Source organism: Tachysurus fulvidraco, chromosome 2 (genome assembly GCF_022655615.1).
Source record: "Tachysurus fulvidraco isolate hzauxx_2018 chromosome 2, HZAU_PFXX_2.0, whole genome shotgun sequence".
Classification (NCBI taxonomy): domain Eukaryota; kingdom Metazoa; phylum Chordata; class Actinopteri; order Siluriformes; family Bagridae; genus Tachysurus; species Tachysurus fulvidraco.
Genome location: NC_062519.1, coordinates 38,901,115 through 38,924,925, shown reverse-complemented (window position 1 = coordinate 38,924,925; position 23,811 = coordinate 38,901,115). Strand labels below are relative to the sequence as shown.

Here is a 23,811-nt window from a genome sequence, read left to right as displayed (position 1 = left end):
TGTCAACTCTTTCACGTACAATACATACACAAAAAAGAATTGAAAATGTATTTCAGTCCCAAGGTGCAAAATATTAGCAATGAAATTTAAATAAAGTGCAAGGCATATATTGATTCATCTAGGTATTTATCAAATGCTAGTTTAGTGAATTCAGTCTATCTGAGGAGTTCTAAATTAAAATATAAATAACTAACTTCAGAAATATGTGATGTATTATTTAGTCCTATTCGTATATTTGTTACAGCTCTCACTCGCCCCCTAGCGTCTTTATAAAGAGTTGCAAGACTAGTCCTAGCTCTGCTTTTATATTTCTTTCTTTGATTAAGTGATCAATTCCTTTGTTTTAAACGCGTTTATTTTATTAAATACAAAATAGAATTTAATATTTTGGCACAGATACTATTAAAATGACCAATAAAAAGCCGTTCATTGAATGATACTATTTCTGAACATTACTACTAGTACATTAGTACTACTACTACTACTACTACTACTACTACTACTACTAATAATAATAATAATAATAATAATAATAATAATTTAATAACTTAAAATACCAGAGAACAACAATATATATATATATATATATATATATATATATATATATATATATATATATATATATATATATATATATATATTCTGTAATCTTTACAAAATTATTTGGTTTAATTTCATAATCATATGTATGTGATTATCTATCTATCTATCTATCTATCTATCTATCTATCTATAATAAATGGATGAATAACTGATCAATAGTGTTCATAAACTTTCCTACATGAACGAGCTCCGTAAGTGTTTACAGAAACAGAGAGGGCGGGGCTCGACGAGTGCACGCAGAGTCACGTCATTACGCCTTAACGCCGTGCTCGTGCCCGAGCTGCGCCAACAGCGCGTCATTTGTTCCAACGCAATCACAGCCATACACTAAAGCGCAGCTCGCGCTTTCTGTTCCGTCCCGTTATTTTTTCCTCCATACCGGAAGTTTAAGCGTCCGCTGTTGATATCTATTCATGGCAACGGACCATGAATTAAGCGAGCTTTAGTCATTGGCCGTATCAAGAAAACGCTGCTCGGTATGTCACAATAATCACTGTTTTATTTATTCTTTATTCTCATGCATGGCTTAAATGTTGGAAACCTGAGATCATTAGAAGAGATTTGATGGATTTTTGCCTTAGCTATGTCTTTATTCTATGCTTCTATCATATAAAATGCCAGGATCTTTATCATGATTTAATAATAAAATAAATAAATAAATAAAATAGTAATAATAATAATAATAATAATAATAAACCTACTTATAGATCTTATAGATCCAACCTGTCTATTATAATGTTGAGGTCTCTTGAGTTTACACCTGATATTGTACAGCTCTTTCAGTCTCTTGTTGGAAATCGAATTCACAACTCGATTCTAATTTCTTACATTTCTATTTATGCTGCCCCGAGTACATACTGACAAAAAGCATCTCTCTCTCTCTCTCTCTCTCTCTCTCTCTCTCTCTCTCTCTCTCTCTCTCTCTCTCTCTCTCTCTCTCTCTCTTTCTCTGTGTGTGTGTGTCCCTTTGTAATCAGTAGCCTTTCTCTTCCTGTGATACTTCATAGTGCTGATCTCTGATAAAGATTCTTTTCTAACCCAAAAGGGACACTTTTCTATCGATCCTAATGTACAGCGCATAATTCCACCTGGTTTAAGCCCTTCTGCAACTTTAATGATTTAAAGTTCTGGCTGGAATAAAAAGTTTAGCAATAAAATCACAATAAACTGCTGCTGAAGGAGTCACAGCTTTGTGCAAGGTTCTGCCCTAGTAATTAGACGGTTGTGCGTTCAAATCCTACAGTAGGTGTGTTAATATTCAACCGAGTCAGTTTAATGATACATCAGTTTCAAGATTTTCAAGTTTCGCAGATAATGAAACCAAGTTTGTTGCATGGAAGCAAGGTACAGTTTCTCCTTTTAGAAATGGATTTGCAAATCGACGCCAACACTCTTTCTAAATGTCCCATTAACATGTAAAATATTGTATCCCAAATTTATCCATCATTCTTCAATTATCTTCAGTAAACATATTATTTAGCGGTCAGGATCAGGGTGGATCCAGAAGCTGTACCATGTGAGGCAGGAATACACCATGGATCCATCTCTGGTTATCATACACACACATATAACAATGAATTATTATATCCAGGGCCAATGTTAGTAATGTTTTGGTTAAAAATGAAGAATGCTGGGAAAATATGTGAAATTCCACTCAGACAGTAACTCTGAAGTCATCTATGGTAATCAATCCTTTGCATTCTTAGTCGTGTCTGGGTTTGTTCTTCAGTTTTTATTAACATTGAAAAGTTGTTAAGTGCGCATCCTTTTGTGTCCAGGTGTGCAGCGTGTCCTGAGTGAGGAGCGCTCGCTGCGATGGTGCTGGATCTGAGTGAGAACTGTGTGGAGAGGGCTAATGGGGAGGACATGGAGGCCACTCGGGAAGATTTTGAAGAAGCAGATCCCAAAATAGAGAAACCCAACCCTGTCCCTGTAAGAGCAAGAATCAACACTATCAACCAAAGGGACAGGCTGCATCACAACGGGCCCTGTAGCCCTTCAGTAGATCAGAGGGTTAAGGGAGCGGAAGGTGGAAATAGTGGAAAAGCTGAGAAACTGGACGTATCTGTGAAGAGGACAGAACTTCGAAGGCCAGTCAGCCTGGAGATCAAACCGCAGCGTGTTAAGACAAATAATCAGTGTGAAAAGAAAGTGGTGCAGCCTCCATGGCGTTACGGTGCTCCTTCTCCACCCATGCGAAGCCTCACAAGCCCCAGTTTGGGACCAGGAGGCTGGATGCGGCGTAGTGAAAGTACTTGTACTGTAAACTCCACGGCGCAACCCAGAGCCAGCAGAGGGCGAATGCGGCCAGCTACATCCCTGCCACATATTGCCCGGGGGCTTGTGGCTGCACCCATACCCACACCTTCTACACCACGTGGGCCCTGTTTACTCGTGGCTCTGAGGCCTATAAATCTCGAACAGGAGCGTCAGAATTTTTTCCAGTCAGATTATAAGTACGAGCCCCAGTTTGAGTACACATCGCCGGAACCTGTTAGTGTCCTGGAGAAGTATAAAGAAGGATCTGGACTCTTTCTTTCCCAGGTATGTCAGTACAGATATTCTTGTCATGGTATAGCAGTATGACAGTATTAAACTGTAATGCTATGTAATTAACCTTGAAATAAAGTTGGTGTTATTTCTAGATATGTGCAGTCAATGGAAATTATTTTTGAATGAAAATTATTTTTGAAGAACTCCAGTCAATCTAATCCAAAATCTATATCTCAGTAACTCAAAAACATGTAGTCCTTTAAATTGGACCTGATTTGTTGTGGATGGTGGAAGGTTTTGAAACAGAAAGCATTATTGATCTAATAATTATGAAATATGTTAAAGGATCCCTGTCTGCAAAAATCCTGTGGCAAATAAAAAAACAGCAATCATACAAGTTTTGTTGCTATAAATTAAATTAAGGGTGCACAAACTTTTTTGCCCTTTGTTTTGATGGAATTCAGCAGCTGCTCTAAGACTTCTGTTCATTTCACTAGTCAAGAATAAGTTAAACTGTCAAAGGAATTCAGTGAGAAAGCAAAAAGTATGAAGCGTCTTACATAAAAATTCCACCTTCTAGAACTTGCAGCTAAAAAATTAGGTTGTAACACAACACAACAAAATGTGGAAAAAGTTCAGGAGGATGAATGTTTATGCAAAATTAGGATACGTTATACTCCTTTAAATAATTTTATACTTTTATCCAAATACCTTGACATACAAGAAAGATATAAAACAATACGATTCCGATCCCGCTCGCTTTTTTCACAGGCAGTTAATATCATGGAGTGCGTCCTGAAGAAGTTTGGTACCTATGAGAATTTTGAAGAAATCACCGGAGGAAGCGTGCTGCCCAAGAGTCGAGTGTGGGCCACAGTGCGCAAGTACTTACAGAAAGAGGGATGTGTGGGTGAGGTGTGTGTTTTTGTTATCCACATTTCCTGAGCATACCTGCACTATTTCTTATATTCACAGCACAGTTTTAGTCATCCTGTGTGATATGATCTGTACAGGTGGTGGTGTCTCTGTCTGATGAGCTCCTGTCTCAGGCTGTCATGATGGTGGAGAGCTGCAGGCCGACCTTAACCATAAACCTGTCCGGAGCACGGCAGCACTGGCTGGAAGGGATGCTGAGACATGAGATTGGTATGAAACAAAATGATTTCCAAAACTCACATACTGTATTTACAATATTTACCTACATACGTAAATATTAAGTCTGCTACTAATTGGCCTTTGTTGTAATACAGTATTACAGTACATACAGTATAAAGCGCAGACTATATTATTTAAACTTTGAACAAGTTTTTTAAAGGTGTGTGGAACTGAAAATGTTCTCCTGTTTATTTTTTAAGTTCTGACTCACTTTGTAACGTTCTTGCTGATCTGCTATAATTCTTGCTCTCAGGTACTCATTACTTACGCGGCGTGAATAACAGCATGCAGCCGTGGGCCACTGCCACCGGAAGGAAGCAGTTTGGATTGAAGCCAGCCAATCCGACAGAGGAGGGACTGGCCAGCATTCACAGTGTGCTGTTGCGGAAGCAGCCCTTTTTGTGGCGAGCTGCTCTTCTCTACTACACTGTGTACCATGCAGCCAACATGAGCTTCAGCCAACTGTTCAGTTATATCGCTCGCTTCGTCCAGGACCCTGCGGTACGCTGGGAGTACTGTCTCCGTGCCAAACGGGGACAAACAGACACCTCAAAACCAGGTAGAGAATCAAAGACTGCTGCTTACTGAATTCTCCATATCGCAGAAATGGTTCTTCTGGTTAAAGAATATTCAATATTATTATTATTATTATTATTATTATTATTATTATTATTATTATTATTATTATTATTATTATATACAATTCTAGTTAATATTTTCTGAATTGCTATGTTGCATAATGTCCACAAAACAAGTTTCTTCCTGTTATCGCTTGTATTAAAGATTACATTATCATATACCTCGAGTTAAAGAGTCGAAAAATAACTTCTGACACAGGAGACTCTTTCTATTAATGATAAATAAACATATGACTGAAAATCCTGTTTATGTACAGCACAGCTTCCTATCATACAGTGAAGTGATTTATAATCGCTCTCTCGAAGTTTCTTCATAACATCTCAGGGAACTTTTCCTTGCTACTTTTTGCCACAGACTTTAATTTTAAACACTGCAACATTTTCTGTTTTTTAATATTTTTTCTAAAGCATGCTTGAGACTTTTGAGTCAATGTCCATTGTTAAGAAATTTATTGAATTGAATACAGACATATAGATGGACAGATTGACATCCGTCCATCCATTTTATGTGTATATATACAACAAAATTAAACCCAGTGTGTGTTTGGTGATAAATCACCAAACTCAGTGTGATGCTGGCTCGGTGTTTATAACTGATTATATCCGCCCATTTAATGTGAATACTTCTAAAAACAAAATCTAAATACTTTTGAAATAAACCAACAGAATATAGACTATGTTGTTAAAGACTATGCTGCTGTTCTTCAGGCTGTTTCAGTAAAGATCAAGTCTACCTGGACGGAATCCTAAAGATTTTACGCCACAGGAGAAACATCGATTTCAGGATGTTAGCCTCGCTGGGCAAGGTCAATTTCGATTTCCCTGAATTCATTAAAACGTATGTATGCAACATACAAATCACTAACGTTTAAAAATTCTCACCCGTAGGTTTCCTATGAAGATGTGGAAAGGCTTCGTCATCTTGCGGTCCTGCAGAGAACCAGGATCCCTCACTTCATGCAAGACCAAGACCGTTACCTGCAACAGCTGGATCACATCGTTGTGACGAACGAACTGAACGATGCTGAGTTACAAGAGCTCATACCATGATGAGGATGAGGGTTTGGTTATACAGGACATTTTTTTCTGTATCAAGTTTGATTAATTGGTCATTTCCAAAGGCTACCCCACTTTAAAAAAAACAAGGTTCGACAGCCTGGATTACATCACCATCTGTGAAAATTCACATCGAGTGATTTACTGATCACTTAATCATACTCATTGTTTTAGTGTCAATATTTTTTTCTTTAAAGTGCCAACACTTGAACTGAGTTTACAGTTTGCAGAGATTCTCGCTTATACATCTCTAAACCGATAAAATATCAAACATCTGGAACCTCTGAAACCTGACATCAATGCTGTAGCCTAATCATCGGAAGTGAATGAAAGCTCAAGGGTTTTTCATAATTTTGTTTTAATTAAGTTCAATGAAACGACGTACACAAGCACCCGAGTAGCGATTTGCAGATTTAAAAAAAAAAAAAAAAAGACACTTCCCTTACCTCATGTTCTGCTATGAAGCACTGCATTTTACTGTTAGTCCTGTGATGCTGTTTTAGTCACTGCTAGAGCTTTTTAAACCACTGTCAGTATTTATGCAAGTATTTATTCCTTTTTTTTTTTACCTCATTTATTCATAATGAAAACTGAATGTTTGTGATTTTAACCAAGTAATTCTATTATAAACAGGGATGCATCGATAAACATATTTTTTTTTTTTGGACTCGCTGGTTGATACTGATACGGATACAGATACCAAAAGGAGTCACCGCGAGTGCTTTGTGTTATGTAATTAAATTAGTCAAACGTATCTCTGTTAATGTTGGTTGCTACTGTCATGCTGAGTTTGGTTATGAACATCTAATTGTTTTTATTAGAGGGAGGGTGCATGCTTCGTGCGCTGAGAGCCGTAGTAGCGAGCCTGGCCATCAGAGATGAGTTCAAGGTGCCGTGAATTGTGCCTCGACCCTGGCGAAAGAGCTTGTTGAACTGAAGTGTGAATTCACGTGCACACATTTTCACTGCTCCATGCTCGCAAATACTTTTGTGTGTGCATAATTCATGGCTCCTTGACCTCATTTTATCGACCACGCTCGCTGCTCTGTGCACTCAGATTGCCCGAACTTACGCTTTCTAATAGGATGCTGTTTAGGTGCTGCAAGTTTTATCAGGTTAGAAGAAGATGCTTCTCTTGTTGTTTCACAGAGCACAGTTTGCAGTCTGCTTTTCTTTAATTGCTTTCATTAATCATGAAACACATCCTGATCGCTGTCATTTTTTAACATCTGCTACATCGTTAGCATGACTAATGTACACTGCTCTGTACATCACATTGTAGCACACAGTATCGGATATTGACTTTTTTTTTTTACCAGCAAATGAGCACGTTATTGACCGATAGTCGATTTAATATCAGTATCGATGCATCCCTAGTTATCATACACCTTACACAGTATTGCAAAAATAAGGTACCAATGATATCATTTGATGAAAGCATCAAATGATATCAAGTGGGCACGTGCATTAAAAACAGTGCAGTTAACTTGAGTTTTATATCAAGACAAAAAACTGGCATTAATTATGAATAAATATGGAAAAACCACTGTATTTTAAGTCCATTGAGACTCGTGCGCACGTGTAGGTCGATACGACTCCAGCATCCGTCTCTTAATCCTGTCCACGAGTCGGCTAACCTGCAGCTCCATCACTGCCGTACATTCACACAAAGGCATGTGACGGACTCAGGACGAGAGGCAGCAAAGTGATGTGGATGTGCCTTCGATGGGTTCTGAACTCATCTGTAGTGATCGTGTGTTTGTAAAAAAGTTCGAAATCATGTTCAAGTTCAAACTCTGTAGTACTCGTCATCTTCTGTATTGCATGAATATTGCACATTTCATGATCATTAAATAATCTGCGATTTTCAGATTATTTATTAAAATGCTACACTTAACCTAAAGGCCTGTGTCTGTTTTATAGTAATAAAGATGGGAACAGTCTTACTGCGTGAGAAGTACTGAGTGCAAAAGTTTACACCTCCCGTGACAGCTTTGAATCAGAGAGAGAGAAAAAAAACCTTCTTTAAGTGGTTTGGTACAAAATAAATAATTTCCAAAGTTCTAAATATCCACCATATCCTAAATCCACTGAAGCTGGAAAAAAATATGAAAAGAAATTTTTTTCATGAAAATCTCTATATATAAATTCTTTATGACATGATTTTATTTTTTCTAATAACCTATGATTATAATATAATAATATAATACTAAATATCATATATAAAAGGGATAATAAATGATTAAACCAGTGTATAAATCATTTCAGGACATATTTTAAAGAAAAACAATTGTTGTATTCTATCTTAAATATTATGATTATGCCAAGGATTAATTGTCGTTTACTTTTGGTGCCAATATTTTTGGAAGTTGGTGTACATTTTGATGGTAAAAAATCAGGATATCATGTTAAAAGGAATTCTAAAGACAGCATAACTGTATGAGTTATTAGAAAATAACTTTTCTTACATACAACATATGAAGGTATGAACCCTTAAACACTATACGATTGTTGGTATTTAAATTCTTAATTGTGTCCTACAAGGGTACCAACCTTTTTTATTTTTTACCCATGACAGTAAACAGTACACAGTATTTTTATGAAGAAAAAACTGAAATGTAAATGTAAAATGAAAAGTTGTTTATACTTTTTATTTCGCTTAAATACATTATTTAAAAATGTGCTGCGATTGGTATTTAAAGCTTCGGACACGATACAGTTTTGTCAAGAGTAGCCTTGAGAAATATATGTTAAGATTAGATTAGATTAGATTACATTAGATCAGACAGACAGATAGCTAGATAGATAGAAATGAACATTCTTGTAAATAATCTACAGTATTGTTCAAAATAATAGCAGTACAATGTGACTAACCAGAATAATCCAGGTTTCTAGTATATTTTTTATTGCTACATGGCAAAGAAGTTACCAGTAGGTGCAGTAGATTCTCAGAAAACAAACAAGACCCAGCATTCATGATAGAGTATGCATGCTGTTAAGGCTGTGCAATTGGGCAATTAGTTGAAAAGAGTGTGTTCAAAAAAATAGCAGTGTGGCATTCAATCACTGAGGTCATCAATTTTGTGAAAAGATAGGTGTGAATCAGGTGGCCCCTATTTAAGGATGAAGCCAGCACTTGTTGAACATGCATTTGAAATCCTGAGTTAAGTGGGTCGTTCAAGACATTGTTCAGAAGAACAGCGTACTTTGATTAAAAAGTTGATTCATTCATACATTAATTTTCTACCGCTTTATCCGAACTTCTCGGGTCACGGGGAGCCTGTGTTTATTTCAGGCGTCATCGGGCATCAAGGCAGGATACACCCTGGACGGAGTGCCAACCCATCGCAGGGCACACACATTCTCTCATTCACTCACACACTACGGACAATTTTCCAGAGATGCCATTCAACCTACCATGCATGTCTTTGGACCAGAGTATCCTGAGGAAACCCCGGAGGCATGGGGAGAACATGCAAACTCCACACACACAAGGCGGAGGTGGGAATCAAACCCCCAACCCTGAAAGTGTGAGGCAAACGTGCTAACCACTAAGTCACCGTCTCCCCCCCCCCCCCCCCCAAAAAAAAAAAAAAGTTGATCGGAGAGGGGAAAACATATAAAGAGGTGCAAAAAATTATAGGTTGTTAAGCTAAAATTATCTTCAATGCCTTAAAAAAAAAAAAAGAACAAAAGCCAGAGAGACGTGGAAGAAAACGGAAGACAACCATCAAAATGGATCGAAGAATAACCAGAATGGCAAAGGCTCAGCCAATGATCAGCTCCAGGATGATCAAATACAGTCTGGAGTTACCTGTAAGTACTGTGACAGTTAGAAGACAGTCTGTGTGAAGCTTATCTATTTTCAAGAATCCCCAGCAAAGTCAGTCTGTTAAAAAAAGGCATGTGCAGAAGAGGTTACAATTTGCCAAAGAACACATCAACTGGCCTAAAGAGAAATGGAGGATCATTTTGTGGACTGATGAGAGTAAAATTGTTCTTTTTGGGTCCAAGGGCCACAGACGGTTTGTGAGACGACCCCCAAACTTTGAATTCAAGCCACAGTACACAGTGAAGACAGTGAAGCATGGTGGTGCAAGCATCATGATATGGGCATGTTTCTCCTACTATGGTGTTGGGCCTATTTATCGCATACCGAGGATCATGGATCAGTTTGCATATGTCAAAATACTTGAAGAGCTCATGTTGCCTTATGCTGAAAAGGACATACCCTTGAAATGGTTGTTTCAACAAGACAATGACCCCAAACACACTAGTAAACGAGCAAAGTCATGGTTCCAGACCAACAAAATTAATGTTATGGAGTGGCCAGCCCAATCCCCGGACCTAAATCCAATCGAGAAGTTGTGGGGTGATATCAAAAATGCTGTTTCTGAAGCAAAACCAAGAAATGTAAATGAATTGTGGAATGCCACATGTTAAAGAATCATGGAGTGGAATAACAGCTGAGAGGTGCCACAAGTCGGTTGACTCCATGCCACACAGATGTGAAGCAGTTTTAAAAAAAACTGTGGTCATACAACTAAATATTAGTTTAGTGATTCACAGGATTGCTAAATCCTAGAAACAAAAACGTTTGTACAAAATAGTTTTGAGTTTGTACAGTCAACGGCAGACTGCTATTTTTTTAAACACACCCCTTTCAACTAATTGTCCAATTGCACAGCCTTAAGAGCATGCATATCATGAATACTGGGACTTGTTTGTTTTCTGAGAATCTACTGCACCTACTGGTAACTTGTTTGCCATGAAGCATTAAAAAATATACTAAAAACCTGGATTATTCTGGCTAGTCACATTGTACTGCTATTATTTTGAACAATACTGTATAGATAGAATTACAGATAGAGATCCAGATGAAATTTCTTGTAAATAATTGATAGATAGATAGATAGATAGATAGATAGATAGATAGATAGATAGATAGATAGATAGATAGATAAAGATTAACTTTCTTATGAACAATCTAGATAGTTTTATTGATCCTGGAGGAAGTTCTAGATTTGTGTAATGTACATGTAAAGTAATGTGTAGTGCAATGACCTGCAAACAATTTTATAATTCATCTACAACAAATCAAATTATAAGACTAATTAATTGTGGGTGTTTCCTGTGAAAATGAAGGAAATGTATGAACAGTATGTAAAATTAATTTTATTCCTTCTCAGTCCTCTTCGTTTTGGTTTTGGGGATGCAAACTTTTGCACTCACTTGTAGTTGAAGCTGGTTTTGAAGGCTTTGGTGTCTGAACGCATGTCACTTTTGAACATCAATCTGAAATTCATCTCAGAACCAGTGTGTGTGTTTTAAATAGTGGATAAAACACTTCTCGGTGCCTCTAAGTGCCTTTAGAGAAGCAGTCACACCATCCCAATGTTGAATATTTCTTAAAATAACACCACCATCCTACATGTATGCACCATATTTTGTTAAATTTGGTTTAATTTAGATTGCTGGCCTACATCAGGCGCATGACTAGGCTTAAATTAGGTCCCATAAATGATCCGTTCTCTCAATAGTAGCACAGCTGTTGTTATTTATCCCGTGTTAAAAATACACACCGACATGTCAGACTGGTTAAAAAGTATCTCTTATTTAATATATCATATTTTCAACAGATTGCAGAAAAGCTTCCATACCCAATAATAATAATAATAATAATAATAATAATAATAATAGTGCTATAATTTACAATTTGCACTCATTTCAGCAGGGCAAATTAACTGACCATTACAATCCTTCAGCATAGAATGCAACCTGGATCCTGAGCCCACAGCAGTCATGTAGAGCCTGAGATTCACAGGGAAAGAGCAGGCATTCTTTCCCGACCACAATACATAATCACTTATAATTCTGTAGGGTTTTTTTTTCTTTTTGTTTTTTCTTTAAAGAGAGATGTTGAACTTAAAACAGGAAAGAAGGGGACATACAGAATACCACTTTTTTTGGTATCTAAGAAACTGTGGCAAGCAGCACTAATACAAAGTGAATAAAGGAGAGGGAGTCGGCCAGCCCGGTGCGTTTGGGTTTTCTGTACAAGTCTTGTAATACTAAATTACTTCTTGCTTCAGTCGAGTGAAGCTTTACACCTGAAACGCAGGGTCTCTGCCAAACACTGAGGTAAAAAGGTTTTCCTGGAGGAGAAAAAAAATAAAAAAGATCTGGTTATATTTATTTATATTCACATGTATTCGGATTTAAACTGATGATTGGAAATAATTGTACCTTTTACTTTTAGCTCATCATGTCGCAGTTGAACTGCTTATTGCCAGGGTGCCATCTGAGTTTGAGAGTGACTGTCCCTTCAGCACAGGATCTGCGACACAGAAAAATGGCACCGCTGTGAGACACGGACTTGCAAAGAAAGAACGCCGGGGGAAAGACATACGCATTTGTGTGAATGCTTTGGAAAAATAAATAAAGAAGAAATAAAGAACTTCTATCAACCACTCACAGAAGTAGGGGTGTTCCATGGCCTCCTGGGCAGTCAATCTCTGTTGATGGTCATAACGCAGCAGCTTATCCAGCAAATCTAGAGCTTCGGGGCTCACCAAGTGCTGATTCTCCGGCTGAACAAAGTGCTCCCAGCGCTTTCGTGTTTGCCTGGAAGGTTTTACAAATGAGAAATGAGTGATCGATCAGTACCCATATACAGTGCAGATACAGAAATGGAGTTACTATTCAATCTTTGGTGAGAATTTATGAAGATTTGACACTTTCCAGCAGAGATGCATTTTTTTTTTCTCAGACCAAGTATGAGTACACGCTATTGGTGCTCATCATCACTGGAACCAAAATAAGTAACCTACATTATATTAAGTAATCAGGGATGCCACAGAACACGTTTACTTTGACTGGCTAAATGTTACTGGCTACATTAATTACCTTGGATCAAGTAGGGCCGCGAAGGTTTTCTTTCCCTTCTAAAATCACTTCATTACAGCCAACAGTAAAGTGTTTTGGTTTTTTTTTTTGTTCATTTGATTGTTTATTGGTTCCTTAATAAAAGGCAGATCATGACTAGTCATATAAAACGCTATAGCGACACTAATGGCACGATTCAAGTCCTTTGGATGCTTTTATGTTTAAGATGTTTTATCAGGTTACTTGTATTGCAGAATGATGCTGTAGATCCATCTTGATATTTGCACAGGGCAGTTTTAAAAAGTATTTAAAAAGGTCAACATTTATTTTATTTAAACTTTTTGAATGAAAAGGAAAGAAAAAGGAACAATATTTAACTTGTAAAAACTTGTAAAAAGAACTATAACGTCTTTAACGTCTGAATTAGTTGAAAGACTTTCTGGGTATTTTCCCCTTTACTTAATTGAATAATTATTTTCCATTGTGAAATTAGATGATTAGCCTACAGCACATTAAATAATTTGACTTGAACTCACTGTCCAAGCAGATCTTTAAAACGTGTGTCCAGTTCAATGTGATACTTGTTAAGGTAGCTGTAAAGTTCTTCGGTCCCGAGGACTTTAGCAATACGAACAAGCTGTGGGCGAAAAAATAAAAACAAAACAAAAACAGTTTGGTCTTTATTTACTTGTGATTTTTATTAGGATCTATTATATTCTATAAATGTATAAACACTGCCTTATAAACTGTAACTACCTGGTCATAATTGTCCTGGCCATGGAAAAAGGGTTCTTTTTGAAAAATCATACTGGCCAGCATGCAGCCCAGGCTCCACATGTCTAAACTGTAATCATACATCTGCAAAGCAAAAAATAAGTGTGTTTAGGGTATTGGTGAAATAGAACAAAATGATCATTTAATGCATATAAACACTATACCTGATAATCAACCAGGAGCTCTGGTCCCTTGTATGATCTCGAGGCCACCCTTACATTATATTCTTGTGAAGGATGATAGAACTCAGCAAGACCCCAGTCTATCAGGCGCAACTAAAATGTGCACACACAAACACACAGTTCACTATTTAAAGCTATGGTGTGTGGGATTTTTTTTGCTTTAAATAAAACCAAACACGTGATTCTTGGGTCTTTGGATAACAGAATTCTGTGATGTATAATCTAATGTTCCTAGGCTGCTATGAATCACCCTGAGAATCAGATAAATTCAACAACATGTGTGATTGCATGAGAGATTCAGGGCTGGCAGCGTGTCATCATTTATCTTGCAGGGTAAGTCTCTGATTTCTCGAACAGGTAACACTCTAATTAGGTGGAAAGCTAGTGAAAATGCTAGGTGGCAGAAGTCCAATTTATCCATGTTGTGGAACGACATATATGTATGGTTTGAATTTATGTTAACTAGAGAACTATAACAGCTTTGCCTTTCAAACCTGCATATATAAGGCCTTTTATATAGTGATTGATTCAAGCCCTGTGCCTTCCTGCTCAATCTCTCTTTATCCTCTGGTCTGGGTTTTAGCTAGCATACCAACACTATCCAGTTCATGCCTCACATTTATTACAAACTGGAAAAAAGGACACCAAGAAGAACACTAAGCTTAAAGATGAGCTCTGACTGATGTGCACAATAACTGGCCTCTAATACTTGGGCCATGGCCTAAATTACACATTACCATATTATGCTTGGTGGAGAACAGTGCACCATAACCCATGTTACAAAATGGTCTTCAACCTTGCCACCATATATGCCCCGTACATCCTGTAACTAAGTTGCATTCTTTCTGCCGGTCCGCTTAAAGAAAATACACTGAACAAATTACCTTTCTCATTTGGTGATCTATCATCACGTTATGTGGCTTTACATCCCGATGCATGATTCCCATGCTGTGAGAGTAATCCAGAGCCTGCAGAAAAAAACGTGCATTTAGCAAAAGTCGGTATAGAGCTGGCAATAGGGCACTTAAATAGATTTACCTTTAGAAGTTCATACAAGTAGAAGCGAATGTCAAAATCTGTTAATCTCTGGTAGAGATCCTATAAATAAGAATGAAGTATATAAGTCTTGCAAACAGTAAATTAAGTGCAAAAACGATGTTTAGTTTAAACACTTTTAGTATTGTTTAGTATTAGTGTCTGTTGTGTAGTTCTCAGTTTAAACATCTCAGATGCCATCAGTCATAAATACATTTTAGTAAAAATAAATAAATAAATAAAATGATACCTTGAAATCTGTGTTATTGATGCACTCAAAGACAAGAGCTGGTGTTCTGGACTGAAATAAGTACAGAGAATCTTAGCTCATCAATGATTCATTTTGATTTATCTATTTTGACAATAGTGCATTTTCAGACTTCGCACACAGATGGAAAGATGGAACAGAAACCTACCACAGGATCCTTAACTGTGTCCACAAGGCGAATTATGTTGGTTCCTCCTCTTAAGTTTTCCAGGATTTTGATCTCACGTTTGATCTTCTTCTTCTTGACAGGCTATGACAATACAAGTGTGAAAGAGAAACCCTGAGTAAAATCCCTTGGGTATGTTTATGTAGACCAGAACATCTGAAAGATTTTTTTTTTAGCAAAGCATCCTTTGACAAGTCTTAGGAATGTAAAATTATTTATAACTGAACATGAACTTGGGAAATGAACAACTTGTCACCCCATTAAAGAAAATCTCAAGCTTATTTTAAGAATCACCTTGAGTATTTTCACCACCACTCTGTCATTGCTGTTGATATTGATGGCTTCAAACACTTCGCTATATTTGCCTCTTCCAAGCTTCCGGACCAACTGGTAATCATCTTGGTTGCTGAAAGAAGGTGAGAAATGACAGAAGCAAATAAGAACACACTAGATACTTTATACAGTCAGGGGCCTGCCTCCAAGTGTAACAAGTACAAACTAATTTTACAAAGTCTTAGGTTTATTACTGATTGAAGTCAGATCTATGTTATTTTTTAAGCTCAAAATGACATAACCTAGTTATTAAATTTGTATTAGGTTCTACTTGGCATTATTTACAGGAAGATGACATTGTTGTGTTCCAACACAGTCCAAAATTAAGCCTTGAAAGAACCCTAAGGATTCTTGGAGCTCACTTTCAGAACCCTGGTCCTGGAGTACCCTCTGTCCTGCACATTTTAGTGTTTTCCCTTCAAACCCTTTCACAAGTCTGAAAAGGGGCGGATTTGTTGAAACAGGTGTCTTAGCTATAGGACTGTGGGTTGGGTTGGAGAGGAGCAGAGTGGGAACCTTTATAGCAAACGGGTATATAAATACAACGGAAAGATTTGTACCTCCAGCTAGGCACATGTGCTTCATAGTCCCAGTAATCCTTGCTTTTCAGAGTGTTCACATCAGCGTACACCCGCGCTTTGCTGGCCGCCGGACCAGGCATGGCGGGCATGGGCGATGATGGATCTGCCTTTTCCCCACCGACCACAGCACTCCAAACACGACACCGCAAAGCCGGCCTTGTCTTCTGGCAACTCTGAGAAAGGCCTGGTTCACTGTAGCAATGTGCGACTGATCTCTTCAGTGAAACAGGGCCGCAATGCAGCTGGGACCATGACCTCTTCTTCAAACCTGATACGGAGTGTCCGAATGTGTCGGAAAGCAGCCTGCACGCTTTCTGACACAGCGCCAGCTTAAATAACCGTGTCGGTTAGGAGGAATTTCGCCAAGATCTCATAGCACAGATTTGATTTACTGATGCGTGATTAATAGCTGGATCGCTAAGCGACACGAATAAACATGTCACCTACCTGTGAAGCCTGCTAGTCAGCTTAGTGCATAGCTCGCTACGCATGTAATAACTAACTAGTCCTGCTTATAAACCATCACAAAACACTTACAGCTTAACTTATCTAGCTGTGATGCTGAATTAACGGAAAATTAATTCAGCTAGCTAACGTCGAACGAACGACGAGGCTGGCTAACGATAGCACTTAGCTATCATTGCTAGCTAAGAGGAATTAATTAAATAAAAATAATTAATTATATTATAACGTTACCATCCAAACCGGTCGGTCTGATATTTCTTTAAACAGAACGTGACTCGATATTATTATTACTATTATTTAACATTATTATAACCATGGTAATCGTTACAAGCTAAGCTATGCTAAGCTAACGTTATGGATACCGATAGCTAACAAGCTAGCTCGATTGAGCAGCGTTTTTTTTTAACTCCACTGACCGCTATTAGCAAAATTAAAATAATAACAATAAAGTGTTGACATTTTCTCTAAATATCCCGACCGTTGCCTTGAGGGGGTGGAGGAATCCCCAACACCGCTCAGTTAGCTCACTCACACCCCTTCTGTTTCAAACCGCAGAATCCGTACCGTATCCCAAACCACTTTTTCTCGGATGGAAACTTAGTGCACTTCGTAGGGCGCACGAGCCCGTGTTTCTCTACATTTAGTGCACTTGCGTAGGAAACGGTAAGAGATTTGGACGTTTAGTTTGACGCTATTTTCACTTGAGAACCGGAAGCGCTCAATAAGCTTCCAGGCGTCGTCTATAATAAATAAATAAATAAATAAATAAATGCCCAACTACGTTTAATTTTAAATCTCACAAAATGTCTACACTCTTTTTTTTGTGGCGTCAATTGAAAATTACATGAAAAATAAATAAATATACATATACATACATACACACATATCAAACACACATATATTTGCAAACATTTATTGGTTAATGCCATGTAGCCTAAGGTCACAATACATACAAGTGCAAAGAATGGACAAATTATTACATATAGATATTTACATATTTCAAACGCCCCAATGTGTTTAAAAACACTTAAAAATGTTAAAGTGAGCCAAAAAAAAAATTAATAATAATAATAATAAAAAGCTATTGAATGGTTTATAGGTACTACACCTGTGGATGATCAGGCTACATCCCTACTTCATCTTCATGACCTGTGTTAATTATGTAGTGTAACTGTGACAATAAATGACATTGAAATGATGGGGAAAAATGTATAGGGTGCCTGAACATTTTACAGGAATATTTTGTTAGAATTAACAAACATTTAATATAGTTCTATTGTTTTCTAGAACATCAATACAGGACACTTGCCTGTATGCATCATCTGTTTAATCGTGATCAGCATACAAGGGTGATTGAGATTCCAATTGAGTTTGATTAAGGTGCAAATTTGTCAAACTAGACCTAACAAACCTTGTGATACTGCTGAATACGACCAAGGTGCTTACGACTCCTACTTTTCTCCCTCTCTCTTTTTTATAATATTAGAATGCAAACCTAAAGTTTAAGGGACATCACAGGCATGTATAAATGAACAAAATAAAATAGAAATCTCATAAAAGGTAAAATAAGCCTACTACATCCACTGTAATAAAGTAATAACTGTCCTAAGAGAGGAATGATCATGGACATATAGTTTACAGTATGGTGGATACACAGACACTAAATTGTACTATTGTACTAAATCATTACAAAACATCAATTTCTGAATAGTACTAAAGATATTAGAGCGTTGATAAAGCGGTAACACCAGCTCGTGTGTGTGTGTGTGTGTTTTAAATTGTTGTCAGACATGCTGTTACTGGGCAGTTGAAATGCAAGTCCAAACTGTAAACTGTATAAATGTATGATTGTTACTGATCATTGTCTAAATAACCATGATAACTGCAGGGATGAGTCGACCACTTACACTCGTCACCATACAACTGCATCACTTCAAAATAACTATCCTTGTTCTTTTGCCTAGAAGACAACATACAAATAAGCACCAGGTACAGTTTACAACATAAAATACTAACATAGAGATTTTAGATTATTCATGCATACACATACCCTGTTACATCATGGGTTAGGAATTGGAGTTTATATGGTCGAGTTACTATACGGAGCAGTTTGCCTTAAGATATATACAAGTACTATGGCAGGTAAAAAGCATGAGGTTGTACATGTACTGTACAAGAGGGGTGGGGGGGGGGGGGTGTTTAACACTTTGTCACATGCCTCAATAATTAGTCCAGCCAGCAAAATCCTTTTGATTTTCTCATTTTTGGGAAGCGCTCCTAACAAAATGACTGAATTAAGCTTGTTAATATTAAAATCGTGAAAACACAAATCGGTCACACCTACAACACTTACAACAGCACTGTATTTGAATTTCAGTTTCAAATATCAGGGAGCTAAAAATCTAGAATAGTCATCATCGAGTTTATATCTTATAAACTTTTTAATAGTTTTTGGACATTTTTTTGTATTCTGCATCTAAGCTTTTTTTTAAGGCCTGGCTGGAAAATACTGGTACACAGAATTGAATAATCACAGGCTGTGAGTCTTGAAATGAACCTCAATAAATTATAGCACATTTAGAATACTGGGATGTTTCTCATCTAAGCGCTATATTCGTGGCTTTGTTAAACAGGATGGGAGACTAACGCTGCTGGAGCACCATTACTGTATGCACGGGGCTACTGGATACCCCCCTCCTTCTGCAGTGTGTTGGACTGTGTGCTCCTGAAGAGCCCCCAGCTCCCCGAAGCACTCCCCACACCACACGCATTTAAACTGGGCTTCCCGTGAATGGACAATGCCATGCTTGGCCAGGTGCTCTCGCTGCTTGAATCCCTTGTCGCAGGTTGGGCACTTGAAAGGTTTCTCTCCTGTGTGGACGCGGCGATGTCTCTGAAGCTCAGAGGAATATTTAAAGCGCCTCTCGCAGTCCGAGCACTTCATTGGTTTCTCGCGAGCAGGATCACAGTGATGCTGTACGAAATCGGACGATGACTGAAAGCGACGACCACACAAGGAGCATTTGAGCGGCTTCTCGGTGCAGTGGGAGTTCTGGTGTCGCTGAAGAGTGGAGGATTTTTTATAGCCCTTGCCGCACACGTCGCATTTGTACGGTTTCTCGGGTGCGTTGGTGCCTGACCCGGATTCTCCACACTTGTGCCTGAGTAGTTCGCCAGACTGTCTGAAGCCCTTTTGGCAAGCGGCGCACTTGAACAAGTTCTCGATTCCATGGACATGCTGGTGGTACAGAAGGTGGGATGGCTGAAGGAAGCCCTTGTCGCACTGGTTGCACTTGAAAGGACGCTCCGCTGGGTTTTTGTGAGTGCGGCGGTGTCGCACGAGGGCGTACTGCTGCTTGAAACTCATCTGGCACTCTTCACATTGGAACGGCCTTTCTTCAGAGTGGGTGCGCTCGTGCTGTCGGAGGTCCGACGGCCGTTTGAAGGTCTTCCCACACGTCGCACAACGGAAGGGTCGTTCACCAGCAGGCTGGCACTGGTGGTGCAGCAACTCAGACGATTCCTTGAAGTGCAGTTCACACAAGTTGCACTTGAACAAGTGCTCACCGGAGTGGGCGTACATGTGGCGCACGAGGTGCTGCCGGTGCTTGAAGGTCTTATCGCAGACGGCGCATTTATAAGGTCGGTCAGAACTATGAGTGCGCTGGTGATGCGCCAGGTGTGATGCCTGGCTGAAGCTCTTGTCACAGGTGTTGCATTTGTATGGCTTCTCCCCTGTGTGGACTCGCTCGTGTCGAGAGAGCTCAGAGAGGTGTCGGAAAGCCTTCGAACACACCGAACACTTGTAGGGCCTGTCTGAGTTTTGAAAAGCCGTGGATGAAGAAGAGCCCATTGCAGCACCGCTGCTGGAGGTCTCTCCGGTAGATGGCTGTTGGGGGTTTGATGAGGAAGAATCTGGCCTGTAGGTTTTCTCGCAGATTGAGCATTTCATAGGGTTGTTGCCATTCGAATGCTCGTTGTGATGCTGTGCCAAAGAAGTGAGAAGAGAGAATCCCATTTTGCACACACCACAAACAAACGGTTTCTGCTCTACCTGGACACACTGATGCTCCAGCAAATCAGTGGCCTGACTGAAGATCTTCATACACTGTGTGCACTGGAAAGAACGGTCCTGGTTCACCATGCACTGGTGCTCATGCGGGTTCGCCAGGTGCGATATATCATGGCCGCACGCTCCACATTTGTGTCCGCCCTCGCTCCCGACTTGCAGGGACGGCTGTTGAGCGGGCACGGGGTGCTGCTGGCTGTGCTGGCCGTGCTGCGACTGTTGTAAAGCAGGGTCTGTCGGAAGGACGATCCCATACACGGCACTACCAAGGGGATTTTCGGCCCCTTGAAGAAGAGGATGTGCAACAGGAGGAGGGGCCACTGCATGCTGCTGCTGCCATGCCTCGGTCATCCTTCCGCTGTACATGTATGGATTCAGCTGTCACAGGACCTCGTTTATTCAAAACGTCCCGGTACGTCGGGTCTTTATCGGATTCAAGGACCAACAAGGAGTCTTGTTACATTATATGAAGAACTTCACCTGCAAGACAGAGACAACATCAATTTACTTTAGTCAGAAGTGCTTCAACTCTTCAAGGATGCATTTTAATATAAAGAAGCCAAGATAGATTTAAAAAAACAAACAAAAGAAAAACAAACATTTGTTTTTAACATGCACGGCATAAAACATCACAAATCAAAACAGACACCGTGATTTAGTGTCAATTCTGGATTCATCGCTGCTCTGAACGGTCGTTTTAAGCTTAAGCTAAAATGCTACAAACCGACAGAGGAAAGAAAAAAGAAAATAAACAAAAACAAACCTCTGCACGATGCTAAGCTACTACACAAAAGCAAACACGATGCATGCAAAAAAAAGTCAAATGTACTAATATTTATATATATATATATATATGTTGCATTTCTGGCCAGAAAAAGGCGTTTTTTTTCTTGTTTATTTTAGCAACTTTAGCTAGCTACTGATAGCATTAGACACCGGGAACAGCTCGTTTTTTGTTTTTTTTTAATACACCAGCTTGGCTAATGTCCTTGCTTTTAACCGTCGGGCTAACAAACAAACAGTAAACAGTGCATGCAAAAAAAAGGGGGCAAGAAATCAGGAATGCGGGAAGAAAAAAAAGAAAAAAAAAAACCGCGGAGAGGAAACTCGAAGCTCGAAGGGAGGGGAGAAAAAAATCCCTCTGCACAATGGCATCCGAGCAGCATAACGCTCAGCCTCCTTCCCTTAAGCTCAGTGCACTTCAGTACGCTGGCTGGGCTACACCGCGGCTGCTAAAGGCAAAACCGACACCATGCATGCTGTTTTTTTCCTCCTCGTACATCGATTCCCATACCTTATTTATTTCCCGGTTGAATCCTGAATGCACTACAATTAAAAGAGGGTAAAAAAAAAGCGGTTCCGGTTCTGCAAGAAAAAAAAAAAAGAAAAGAAAACAAACACACATTCGGACGACGCGCAGCCGGCGGGGCTCCACAAGGCCCAAATGAACGTGACGCATCGGACCTCTATGACCAGTCCCCCTCCTTCCTTTCCTTTCCTTTCCTTTACTTCCCTCCCTCCAAACAGAACAAGGCTGACACCCAAATAATATGGGCGGATTCAAAGCAGCAGGGGGGCTGAAAATGTCAGCTGAACCTGCATCAGTCTGAGCTACCCGTTTTTTGTTTTTTATTTGGTTAAGGATAGATCAATCATACATGATGTTCTTTAGCAGAGCCTCAAGAATATGATGAATACAGCACAAGATATGATGGTCAAACTGGTAGACCATGTGTGCCATGTGGTATCATTCTAATCATGGCATTACAAATGGTTTTGAATCATTGAAGTGTTCAACCTTGGGGTATTCTTGGGCTTGAAGATATTTCTCAACACCATCTAATGCATGGTGAACTGAAAAAAATATGATTTTTTAAAATTATTATTTATATTTATTATTTAATTTTTTTTTCATTTATTCCAATTTTTCTGTAAATCAAATTCAAAATAAAGTATCAGGAAAGTAAACCAAAGGATCTCTCTTGTCTGTCTTGTCCTTCACTGTCTTGTTTGTCTTGTCTTGTCCTGCACTCTCTTGTACTGCACTGTTTGCACCAGGTTGCACAGTATGTGACTAGGACTACTTACAAAGTCCTTAGCTCGGTCTTTGTTCTATGTAGCACCATGAACTTGGAGAAACGTTGACCCATTTCACGGTGTACTGCAACAGCTATATATGGTTGAAATGACAATAAAAGCTTCTTGACTTGACGAGTTGAGATCTGAAAATATCTTAACAGGGTTGAATCGAAATCAACAAATCTGTTTTATTTTTGCACTCCTTTGTTTATCTTTGCACGCTCAATTAGGCAATCACTAGATGTACTAGATTTGGATTTAAGATTAGTGGTTCGCACCTTCATGTTTGAGGGATTTGATTCCAGCCTCCGCCCTGTGTGCTTTGACTTTGCATGTCCTAATGCAACTTTACATGCTTTGGGGGTTTCCTCCAGGTACTACGATTTCCTCCCCCAGACCAAGAAATGCCTTGTAGGCTGATTGTCATTTATAAATTGTCCATAGCGTGATTGAGTGTGTGTGAGATTGTGCCGTGCTATGGGTTGGTACAGATATCATGTAACATCTTCCAGGAAAACCCTACCCCATCCAAAGGACAATGGTTTAATGAAGGTGAAAATTATGTAAATCATATGTTAATTGGACTTCTTGAACCTCTTTGATGTGTTAGACACTACCAAATTATCTAATCACCAAAGAGATATCATTTAGAACAACAGTCTTGATGAAAAACAGTTGCATGGAAACAGTTCTGGAGGCTTGTAGTGACCAAAATATGACTTAGAAGGACACTATATTTTTTCTTCTCTTAATTTTGCCACCTGTCTATAATTTACATCGGCTTACCAACATAATTCCAGGTTTTCATAATGCAGCAGAATATTGTTTAAAGCATGCTTTGTTATTAAGATGTCAAAATCAGGTCGCTATCAAAAACTACTCTCAGAATTCTTACCACATCACTTCCTTCATGATGTGAACATCCATGTGAATTGCTTTTTTTTTTTTGTTTGTTTGTTTGTTTTTGTTTTCTTTCTTATTTACTTTTTCTTTCTTTTTAAAGAAAACTGTAGAAAATATCATAACCTC

At 38.8% G+C, this 23,811-nt stretch overlaps 3 protein-coding genes across 6 annotated transcripts; 1 reads left to right on the top strand and 2 right to left on the bottom strand.

The window, feature by feature from the left end:
- Window positions 1–898: 898 nt before the first annotated feature.
- kiaa0895l (uncharacterized protein KIAA0895-like) lies at window positions 899–7,842 on the top strand. The gene is made up of 7 exons (XM_047810364.1): window positions 899–1,079; window positions 2,382–3,147; window positions 3,868–4,011; window positions 4,110–4,242; window positions 4,505–4,810; window positions 5,598–5,695; window positions 5,778–7,842. The coding sequence occupies exons 2-7, from the start codon at window positions 2,419–2,421 to the stop codon at window positions 5,937–5,939; spliced, it is 1,572 nt and encodes a 523-aa protein (XP_047666320.1). The 5' UTR covers window positions 899–1,079; window positions 2,382–2,418; the 3' UTR covers window positions 5,940–7,842.
- A 3,697-nt stretch (window positions 7,843–11,539) lies between these two features.
- Window positions 11,540–17,209, bottom strand: csnk2a2a (casein kinase 2, alpha prime polypeptide a). Its single transcript, XM_027153177.2, has 12 exons — window positions 16,149–17,209; window positions 15,550–15,661; window positions 15,238–15,339; window positions 15,072–15,122; window positions 14,825–14,884; window positions 14,671–14,754; window positions 13,769–13,879; window positions 13,587–13,688; window positions 13,367–13,467; window positions 12,421–12,569; window positions 12,192–12,282; window positions 11,540–12,100 (listed from the first exon to the last, which is right to left on the bottom strand). The coding sequence occupies exons 1-11, from the start codon at window positions 16,256–16,258 to the stop codon at window positions 12,209–12,211; spliced, it is 1,056 nt and encodes a 351-aa protein (XP_027008978.1). The 5' UTR covers window positions 16,259–17,209; the 3' UTR covers window positions 11,540–12,100; window positions 12,192–12,208.
- Window positions 17,210–17,531: 322 nt separating this feature from the next.
- Window positions 17,532–22,320, bottom strand: LOC113646764 (zinc finger protein 319). 4 transcript variants are annotated; one of them, XM_027153246.2, is made up of 2 exons: window positions 22,107–22,320; window positions 17,532–21,183 (listed from the first exon to the last, which is right to left on the bottom strand). In XM_027153246.2, exon 2 carries the CDS (start codon window positions 21,067–21,069, stop codon window positions 19,297–19,299), a length of 1,773 nt encoding a protein of 590 aa, XP_027009047.1. In that variant the 5' UTR covers window positions 21,070–21,183; window positions 22,107–22,320; the 3' UTR covers window positions 17,532–19,296. The 4 variants fall into 4 exon arrangements, with proteins under 4 accessions (XP_027009047.1, XP_027009043.1, XP_027009045.1 ...); XM_027153242.2 differs by having other exon boundaries at window positions 21,998–22,318; XM_027153244.2 differs by lacking the exon at window positions 22,107–22,320 and adding an exon at window positions 21,467–21,961.
- Between the last annotated feature and the right edge of the window lie 1,491 nt (window positions 22,321–23,811).

Excerpts from the sequence above, each read along its gene's own strand:
- kiaa0895l (XM_047810364.1), top strand. The coding sequence starts at position 2,419 with ATGGTGCTGGATCTGAGTGAGAACTGTGTGGAGAGGGCTAATGGGGAG. Across the intron at positions 3,148-3,867 it reads CTGGACTCTTTCTTTCCCAG|GCAGTTAATATCATGGAGTG; the intron begins GTATGTCAGTAC and ends CTTTTTTCACAG. Across the intron at positions 4,012-4,109 it reads AAGAGGGATGTGTGGGTGAG|GTGGTGGTGTCTCTGTCTGA; the intron begins GTGTGTGTTTTT and ends TGATCTGTACAG.
- csnk2a2a (XM_027153177.2), bottom strand. The coding sequence starts at position 16,258 with ATGCCCGCCATGCCTGGTCCGGCGGCCAGCAAAGCGCGGGTGTACGCT. Across the intron at positions 15,123-15,237 it reads ACACAGTTAAGGATCCTGTG|TCCAGAACACCAGCTCTTGT; the intron begins GTAGGTTTCTGT and ends TACTTATTTCAG. Across the intron at positions 13,880-14,670 it reads TAGATCACCAAATGAGAAAG|TTGCGCCTGATAGACTGGGG; the intron begins GTAATTTGTTCA and ends TGCACATTTTAG.
- LOC113646764 (XM_027153246.2), bottom strand. The coding sequence starts at position 21,069 with ATGTACAGCGGAAGGATGACCGAGGCATGGCAGCAGCAGCATGCAGTG.